Raw genomic sequence first — 8,915 nt, forward strand, 5'->3', positions numbered from 1 at the left:
GCCCCTCAGGGCACAGGCTGGCCCAGGTGGGCGCTGCCTTTCCCCCATCAAGGCCCAGGGGTGGCTTGGCCCCCAGGAGTGGAGAACTGGCCCAGGCCCATGGGGCAGCGCGGGGGGGAAGTGAGACTCCCCCATTCTCCGCTTGAAATCCCATTCAAGGAAACTCACTACGAGTGAATACAGATTGAAATGGAAACTGGGATCGCTCGAAGTCTCTAAATTTTAAAAAGAAGCTTCCCTCCCATGCCCTCCCACCTCCCCCCCCCAAAATCCTGCAGGGCCTGGGGAATCAGATATATCCCCCTCTGGCCCCCAGAATCCCCCCAACAGTCCCGGGGGGGTGGAGAGCGGCTCCACGTCTTGATGACAATATGCCATACTTGACGACGTTAAGTCACAGACTTATTCAAAACGTTGGTTCCCCTCCACTTCCATCTGCAGAGAGAGAGAGAGAGGACAGTCAGTAGGGCCTATTAGGAAAGAGGGTTCCTGGGCTGAGGATGTGGTGTACTGTTGGCACCTAGTATGGGCCTCAAATATGTTGTCCTAATGACTGAATAATCACCAGAGGCTCAGCAGATAAGGGAGCAGTTTGGACAGATGGAGTGAAACTATGGCTGTAGTTTTGGAAAGGATGGAGCCGTAAGCAGGGAGCCTCCGATGGGGCCAGGGGCCGAGTCTCTCTCTCTTTCCTGAACTCCTGTAAACTCTTGCTCTGTATTCCCTTTAGGGGGCAAGAATACCGAGATAGAGCTCTAATCCCTCTTCCATCAATTTGTTGTGTGACCTTAGGCGAGTTTCTTTAATTCTGGGGCCTCGATTGTCTTCATCTGGAATATGGGGTGGTGATAGCTGGTCTACATCTTTCATAGAGTTAAGAAGCACAAGCTATGACCCAAGGATTCTCTTGCACTTTATCCCACAGCCCACATGCCTGCCCTCCAGGCCTACTTGTCCAAAACTTGCGTATTAAGATTTTCACTAGTTCTTATCCTCACTCTACCCTGGGCAGCAAGTGATGTCATCCCATTAATAAAATTGAGGTCCAGAAAGGGGAATTTACTTGTCTAATTCCACCCAGCATCTTATTGGCAGGGCAGGGACTTGAGTTATTGGACATTTTGGCTGGACTCACCTTCATGGAAGCTGTCTTGAACTTGGCTCTGGAGTTGATGCAACTCATCAGGAAACCCATCATAGGGGAATGCTGAGACACCTGTCTCAAAGGCGGTTTCATATGTGGCCAGGTCCTCCAGGAAGCTGTGGTCTTCTGGGGACAGGTTGTTGCAAGGCGATGGGGCCCCTCCTGGGACCGCTGCCTCAGGATCCCCTGAACTCCATTCCCCATTGGGGTCTGGAGTAGAGAGATCCATGAAGATGTCTTCCACGGGCGTCTCTTCCAGGAATATGTTATCAGGGTCAGCCAGGAAATCTAGCTCCTGGCATTTCCAGGGTTTCAGGTCCAGGCTGAGCACAGGGGGACCAGCCCCCGACAGGGACAGGTTGGAGTCCAGGGGCTCCAGCCCCCCAAGCGGCTCCAGCCCGCCCGTGCCAGCCTCAGCTGAGAAGGGCCTGTCCACGCCCTGAGCCAACTGGCTGATCTGCTGGATGAGACGGTCTATCTCATTCTGCTCCTTCTCAGAGTAGTGGAAGAAACTCTGCTTGACTGGAGAGGCTTCAGGTGTAAGTAGGCCTTCAGGCACCAGGGGGACGTCCACAGAGAGGGGGCCCCGGAGCTGGGCTAGGGCCAGGAGTGTGCAGTCCCCATTACCAGGGCTGCTAGGACTTGGGGGCAACTTCTCATAGAGAAAACTGCATCCCTCCTGGGCGAAGTAAGTCTTGGTGTGACTGGGGCTCAGTTGCTCTGGGAAAGTTTGGCTGGGGCTGTTCAGGTGTGCTCGGAATGCTGTGCTAGGAGGAGTCAGCTGCTCATGGGCAGGGCTCCCCAGAGGCTCTGGGAAGGTGGCAGCGCTGGGAAGCAGCTGGTCTGGGAAGGTGGAAGTGCAGGGATCCAGCTGATCTTCATAGCTTCTGGCTGAGGTTTCACTTAGCTGGCCTTGTAGTGGGTTAGTCAGTGGATCTGGGAAGGTTGCACTGCTGGGCGTCAATTGATCAGAGAAGGTCGTAGTGCTTGGAGTCATCTGTTCTTGGAGAGAGCTGGATGGAGTGGGCAAGTGGCTCTGGAAGGGTTCATGGAGGCTGAAGAGGAAGGCACAGCCTCCCGGCTGGTGGGGCGTGTAGGGTGGAGTACACACAAGATCCTTGCTCAGGTCTGCTTGAAGAGAAGGCTCGGGGCCAGATGGGAATGTCATGTAACTGAAGCCCAGCTCTTTGGGGGGTCGAGGAAGTTCTTCTGATGTTGAGACAGCACCCAGCTCAGGAGCACTGGGGAAATTGGTGCTTCTGGGAGCCCCCAGGGCTGGGGTGAAGAGTAGGTTAGAGCTGGAGCACTGCTCCTGGGAGAGGATGTTCTCAGGGAATGAGGGCAGCATGGTGGGGGTGCCCAGGACATAGGCTGCCTGGGTGTCTTCAGAGTTCAGCTGCTGGCGGAGGCTCCAGGCTTCCGTGTCACTGGAGAGGAGAGAAGAGGCGGCCGGTAAGGGTTTGGTGTCCATTCTCAGATCAGTTCCCTGATTTGTGTCTCTTCCATGTCCAGCTCGGCTGCCCCCCAGGCCCCTGCCTTGCAGCTCACCTGATTGGGTAATTATTGGCAGTAATGGGGCCCTCCGGACCTTCTGAGTATAACAGGCAATAAATCCATGCCCAGCCTCCAGGCTTGGCCTGCAGTCTCACCACCATTTCTGCCTGAATATCTCCACTCTCAGACACTGAAGGGAAAGAAGAGATGCAGAGTTAGGACGTCCATCAGGTGACACCACTGAAACTCCCCCCTTGCTGACCTCTCCACTGAATTGGGGTATCCATGGCATCCTCTTTTCTGACTACCCTAACCTGCCACTTAACTCCCCACCTTGACCTCACCAGTTGGAGTCCCCCAGTTCTGATTCTATTCTCACCTTGACTCCTCACCCTAATAATCACCCTAAAGCATCCAGAACTATTGGCCTCTGCTAGCTCCCCAGCATCAGTCTTGACCACAGCCCTTCTTGGTCAGGTATCCCAAGCCCTTTCCCAGCTCCCTGTCTTGTCCCCAGCCTCTCTGGACACTCACACAGGCGGTAGTGTTGAGCAGAAGCGTGGCTCAAGTCCTCAGGGTGCAGCAGTCCATACCATGATTTACAGAGCAGTTCACTGCGCTCAAAGCCCAGGTAGATTAGGACACTGGGAAGATGGAAAGGGTGAGGTCAGCTTTCTGTTTTCCCTGCTTGATACCCAGGCATCTCACTCCCTCCCAGGTCCTCTGCCCCCTTAGACTCCATCCTCCCTGCCCCTGACTCCCGAATCTAGGGTCCCCTCATCTCTGGCCCGCCTTCCGCCTGGGGTCTGAACACTCTGGGCTTACCTTTCAGAGATGTCCAGTAGGGCCAAATCCTTAGCATGATGGCTCTGAAACATGGCCAGGAAGAGTGAGGCAGGGCCAAGGCCAGGGCCAGGGCCAGGGCGTGGTCTTGGCTCCAGTGGGGCACAGAAAGCTGTGAACACAGGGTTTCCTGCCCAGTAGGCCCCAGGTGGGTGAGCATGGAATCGGCCTCGAATAAGCACCAGTTTGTTGCCTGCACTCTGGCGCCTGAGGGACTTGGAAGTGTTGAAGCGACAGCGGAAGAGGCGATCTAGGTGAAGGAAGAGAAAAATTGATAAGAGGGTGGATGGCTGACAGAGATGGCAGATGGGGAGGAGCAGGGCAGCAGGAGGGAGATTGGATTGAAGAAGGGAGTTCTTACCAGAGTCCAGGGCAGAGGGCAGAGTAAGTTGCTGGCGCACAGTAAGGTGGTCAGCTGGGTCAATGATGTCATAGATACTGTCACCCTGGGCAACTAGGTCCACCTGGAGAAAGTAAAGAAGAGATGACCATTAGTGAAGACAGCAAGAGGCAACCCTTGGCACATAGCACCTTGCAGTGTATAACCTCTGCCTCCAGTAATTCTCAGATTCTCAGAAGTGAAAAGCTCATCATTTCCCATCTGTGCCCCAGCCCAAGCTGAGAAGACTCTCAGCACTCACCATGGAGTGGCCCAGATGCTCGCTCACACTCTCAGACAGATATAGCAGCTTCCCCTCAGCTGTGAACACCAGCAGAAAGCCAGGTAGTGCCGCCACTATGTCTTCAAGCTCTTGAGCTGAGAGAAGCCCTGTGGGGCCCGCCAGAGGAGTGCCTGCAGGGTGAGAAGGTATGATAAGTCAGGAGTAAGACTGGGAGGCAAAGCAGAAATGAGGAAGACATGGGCTGAGTTTCAGAAAATCCAGAGGAATTTCTCATGGACTTGCCTCTGCACACACCTGTTGACCCTCTGCCACCAGTTCTTGCCCAGGGAACCTGTTGCTGAATTTCCCCAGCCCGTGAAGCCCTTCGACTTCTAGGTCGGGGAAGAGAGTTCCGGGGCCCTGAATTTCAGAACCACGCACAGCGTCCCCAAGCCGACCAGGCGATCAGCACCGCGGGCAGCGCCTAGCACACCCGGTGGTGCTGTCAGCACCGCGGACAGCGCTTCAAAGGCGGCCGATGAGCCCTTTCATCACCGCGAACAGCGGCTACGCTTCCCCAGGCTTTGGCGGCTCCATCCCTGCAACTTCCCGGGCTTCTCTCCCCGGGCTCCCGGAGCGCCTCTGCGCTGGTGAAGATGTGGCCATTCTGTCCTGGCTCTCCTCCTCCCATAAAGTCGGGCACCACGGACACTATCTAGGCTCTCTAACCTTCATCCAGAAGTAAAACGAGGTCTGGACAGAGCTCAAGAGGAAAAGTACTAAGTCTTGAGTTCCCCAAGTCCCTTCTCTCCCTAGCTCACCAACACGCTGTCCTAGACATGCGGCAGTGCCACCGGGTTCCCTCAGCTCCACTGTCCCTGGTGCCCTCCAGCTCGGGTCTCCAGCAGCCCCAGTTTGCTCACCTCCAGCGAAGAAGACGCCCTTGCGAGTGTAGATGCAGGCAAGACTCATAATGTGCAGGTAGGACAGCCGGACCTTGTCCGCTTCGGCCAGCGGCAGCAGGTCCTTGAGGTTCCGGATCTCAGCGTTGATCTGGTCGCGGCGCGCCTTGGAGGCGCCCTTGGTGGAGCGGTACATGACTAGCGGCTTCGGAGCTCCAGCTCGGGCGCTCCGAACACCTGCGTTCCCGTCCCGACGCGCCGGTGGCTTCCTCCTCCTTGCTTTCCCGTCTCTCGCTCAGGCTCGCTCTCTGTCTCCTCTCCTGGGCTCCGCTCGGCTGCGCTGCCCCCCTCGCCTGCCTCGTTCAGCCTTATATAGCTCCTGCCAGGCGTGGGGGGCTCGCTTTGGAGAAAGGGGGGGCGGGAAAGCGGGAGGCTGGGCTAAGCAAGCTGCAGCGGGAGCCACTGGCTGGGGAGGGGGGAGCTCCTCCTCCCTCCCTGGCTTCCGACGTCATCGCATGACGTAGAACGAGAGCGGGAGGGGGAGCCAGAGGGAGGGAGGGAGAACGGAGGCTGCGGAGGGGGCCGCGGCTGGCTGCAGCTGAGCCGAGAGGCAGGCGCCGGGTTAGGAAAGCCTAAAAGGGGGTCCAGGGACCTAGGCGTCCGAATGTGTTCAGCTGAGGGCAAGGGTTGAGGCGGTCTGAAGCCCCTGGCAGGAGAGTCTGTAGAGGGCAGGGAGGGACTGGTTCCGACATCGATTTTTCTAAGGAGATAAGGGAATGGGGAGGGGCAGGGTCGTTCACAAATTCCCCTTCGCTATTTGCCAGACAAAGGTCACGTTCACACGGGAGGGGGGAGTGGAGAAGGAACTTCCTTGGCCTCTGCGCGATAGGTCACAGCCGGGATTTCTCTCTAGGGATTACTCAACCTGGGATTCCCTTAGTCACTTTCAAAGAACAAATCTCTTCCCCCTCTTTCCAAACCTAGGCGTTGGCGATTTAGCAGGGGGAGTTCCCGGGGGTCTAAGTCCCTAGGATGGGGTGGAAAGGGGGTCCTGAGGGAGAGGGGCCAGCTGAATTTGGCCTTGGTTCTATTTTCCCACAGGCAAGAATAGAAACACCAACACCCACGCTGCAGTCTGCAGTGACTCTTTCTTTCCCTGTCAACTAATTAACCTCAGCCACTGACGGGAGAAACTGAGGCAGGGTCCCAGGGCATGGTAAGAATCTGAGTCTGCACCTAGGTATCCCTCCCCCACCCCCATTGCCAGCCCCTAAAGCGAGCAGTTCCCCCCGCCCGACTGCAAGCCTCTGTCTTCCCGCGGGCCGGGGGCGGGGGCGGGGCCGGGGGAATCCCAGCTCCATATTAGGACAGGAATCCTCCGGCTGCAACCGTGGTGGCGGCGGGCGGGGCCTGGCTGCCTCCGCATCGCTCCAGAGGGCTCCCCCCCGCCTCTCGCAGGGAAAATAAGGAAGCAACAGAGAAGCGAGGGGGCCGTGCTGGACCCTCCGAGATCCCCGCACCTAGCAGGGACGCCTTAACTCCATCAGGCTGTCCCCCCCAACCCCCTCCAAACCCCTCCCCATCTCCGGGGTAGGACCTCTCCCTCTGTCTCGCCACCTTCAACTCTCCACATCCCCCTCCCTCCGCTCCAACTAGTTTCTTTATCTCATTGCCTGCTTGGTGGTCTGTCTCAGCTTTGTGTGCCCTCTACCCCCCAAACATTCCCCTTCTGCTCTTTCAAGTTTTTCTTTCTTTGTTAGTTTTGTCTCCACATCATGTCACCTTTGCCCTATCTCTTTCTTCTTTTTCTTTTCATCACAAATGATTGCTCTCTACAGGGGTTCAGAGGTGACTTCCTTTCCCCTGGGATTCCATAAAAGGAGAAAGAAGTGGGCTAGGGGACATTTTATGTGAAATCTCATTTGGTGGAGTAGGGGTCTGTATGACATCACTTGAGGGGCTGGAAATGACGCCACTTAAAACATGGGGGGAGAGGTATTGGCCTGATTGTAGAAAGTCGCATAGGAAGGGTAGAGGTAAACTTTGATACCAACAAGCAAAATTTGGGGTCAAGGAACTCCTCATTCCTCATGGGAAAGGGTAGCAAGAGAGGCAGTGTGGGAGGGGAGACTGCTGAGGAGAAGGATGCCTGGAGGCCCAATCCTAACCTCTTGTGCCATTTTGGCAGAGGTTGGGGTCATCGCCATCAACCATCCTGTACTGATGAGGGATGAAGGAGATGGAGGGAAGGTGTGTGTGTGTGTGTGTGCGTGGCACTGTTTCTAACCCTATTTACCTGGATGACAGAAAAGTGGTTCCTTCAGGAAGCGTGTGCCTGTTCCACTTTCATCTCTATCTGACACCTGATGTACCCACCGACCCTCCCTCAAGCTTCTGTTTGGATAAGCCCTTGATCTTTGGACCCCCTTATTGTATGAAAATCCAGGGCAGTGTTCCTTTTTCTTCACCTACTGATGCTTTAGCCCTGGCTGGGAGAGGTTCTTGGTGTCCTTCTCCATGATAAGAAGTGTCTATTAGTTGGGTCCAGCTGGTCTCCTGCGGGCTGAGCAGATCCACAGCGAAAGAATGGGGCACTGACCACTGTCCATGGTTCTGAAATAATCACCAGGGAAGTCGTACTGGCCATGGTCTGCCTGGGACATCAAAGAGAGCTTGAGTCCACATAGGCCTCAGAGTGAGGCCCCAGTTGATCGTCCCCTTCTCCTCTGAGGATTAATATGGGAAGGGGTTTCAGGGGGCCAAGATTTCTGAGCTCTAGCAGTGAAGTAAGCATGGGGAAGAGCCCTTGGATTTTTCCAGGAGAATGGACTGGAGAGAAGGCACTCTGGAGGGGAAGAAGGGTCTAGAAAGGGACAAGGGAGGGAGTAGAGAAGGGCTCATCCTAGTTTGCCCACTTTGATTCAAGTTGAGAAGCTCTGTATGCCCCAATGTCTCCTCTCCCTAGGCCAACTCCCACTCCTCTTGCCTCCCACCTCCGTGAAGCTATTTTTAACCGTGCAGAACCAAAAATAGCTTGGCAGCAGCTTCAGGCCGTGGGAGAAGAGCTATTTATATCACCAGTGATGGTTCCAAAATAGCAAGCAGGAGGAGGGGGGCGGCTGGCACGCTAGAGAGCTCCTTGCCGCTGCTAAAAATACTGGCAGTATGAGTCATCCTGGCCTGGCTGAGTCACCCCACTCTCCTCCCCAAGCGGCAAGCAGCAGCAGAACAGGCTAAGAATTGGAAGCCCGAGATGGGGGAGGTTATCAGAGCTCATCAACTATGGGAAAGTGGGCAAGGGAGTGAATAGAGAGGGGGGCTTTGGGGTAAGTACGTAGAAGGAATGGGGCGAGCAGGAGCCACCCAGCCAAATCCACTGAGTGAGCCTGCAGCATTCCCAGCTATGCATTGCTGTTTGAGGATGCTTGGGCAATTGAAGGGAGGGAGCCAGCTATGAGGGTGTACCTGTGTGTGTGTCTGTCCATTTGACCGTGATTGTATTTGTATGTCTCTGTGTGTCTGTCTACATGTGTCTTTGTAGCTGTATGTCTGTATCCCGGTATATCTATGCATTCACCTATGCCTGCATCTATGCCTGTCTTTATAAAAAATGTCTACAACTTCCCGAATTGTGTGTAGTTCTATGTTTGTGCCTGTATGTATTTATATGTTTGCAGCTTTCTGTGTGCCTCCCTGTCCATGTGTGTTTGTGTCCACATCTGGGTCTGCTCTGTGACTTTTTCTCTCTGCTTATGATGGTGTACTTGGATTTGCATGCATCCCCAGCCTCAATGTACCCTTTGTTGCCCTCTCTGATGTCACTTGTTGGGCTCTTGCACCATCCATCCCATATTCACCTCTCTCCACCCAGCATCCTCCCTTCTTTCCAGCCCTTGGCCCCCAACCATTTGTTAAGATCTCTGTTCCATG

The 8,915-nt window shown here is 55.2% G+C and overlaps 1 protein-coding gene across 2 annotated transcripts; it reads right to left on the minus strand.

The window, feature by feature from the left end:
- Window positions 1-305: 305 nt before the first annotated feature.
- On the minus strand, window positions 306-6,476 carry NPAS4 (neuronal PAS domain protein 4). 2 transcript variants are annotated; one of them, XM_058526327.1, is made up of 8 exons: window positions 5,007-6,476; window positions 4,123-4,274; window positions 3,843-3,945; window positions 3,464-3,731; window positions 3,173-3,282; window positions 2,693-2,828; window positions 1,136-2,571; window positions 306-435 (listed from the first exon to the last, which is right to left on the minus strand). In XM_058526327.1, the coding sequence occupies exons 1-8, from the start codon at window positions 5,179-5,181 to the stop codon at window positions 407-409; spliced, it is 2,409 nt and encodes an 802-aa protein (XP_058382310.1). In that variant the 5' UTR covers window positions 5,182-6,476; the 3' UTR covers window positions 306-406. The 2 variants fall into 2 exon arrangements, with proteins under 2 accessions (XP_058382310.1, XP_058382311.1); XM_058526328.1 differs by lacking the exons at window positions 3,173-3,282; window positions 5,007-6,476 and having other exon boundaries at window positions 4,123-4,185.
- Window positions 6,477-8,915: the final 2,439 nt, after the last annotated feature.

Source organism: Diceros bicornis, chromosome 31 (genome assembly GCF_020826845.1).
Source record: "Diceros bicornis minor isolate mBicDic1 chromosome 31, mDicBic1.mat.cur, whole genome shotgun sequence".
In the NCBI taxonomy this organism is placed as follows: Eukaryota; Metazoa; Chordata; class Mammalia; order Perissodactyla; family Rhinocerotidae; genus Diceros; species Diceros bicornis.

Excerpts from the sequence above, each read along its gene's own strand:
- NPAS4 (XM_058526327.1), bottom strand. The coding sequence starts at position 5,181 with ATGTACCGCTCCACCAAGGGCGCCTCCAAGGCGCGCCGCGACCAGATC. Across the intron at positions 2,829-3,172 it reads TGCTCAACACTACCGCCTGT|TGTCTGAGAGTGGAGATATT; the intron begins GTGAGTGTCCAG and ends CTTTCCCTTCAG. Across the intron at positions 436-1,135 it reads TCAAGACAGCTTCCATGAAG|ATGGAAGTGGAGGGGAACCA; the intron begins GTGAGTCCAGCC and ends CTCTCTCTGCAG.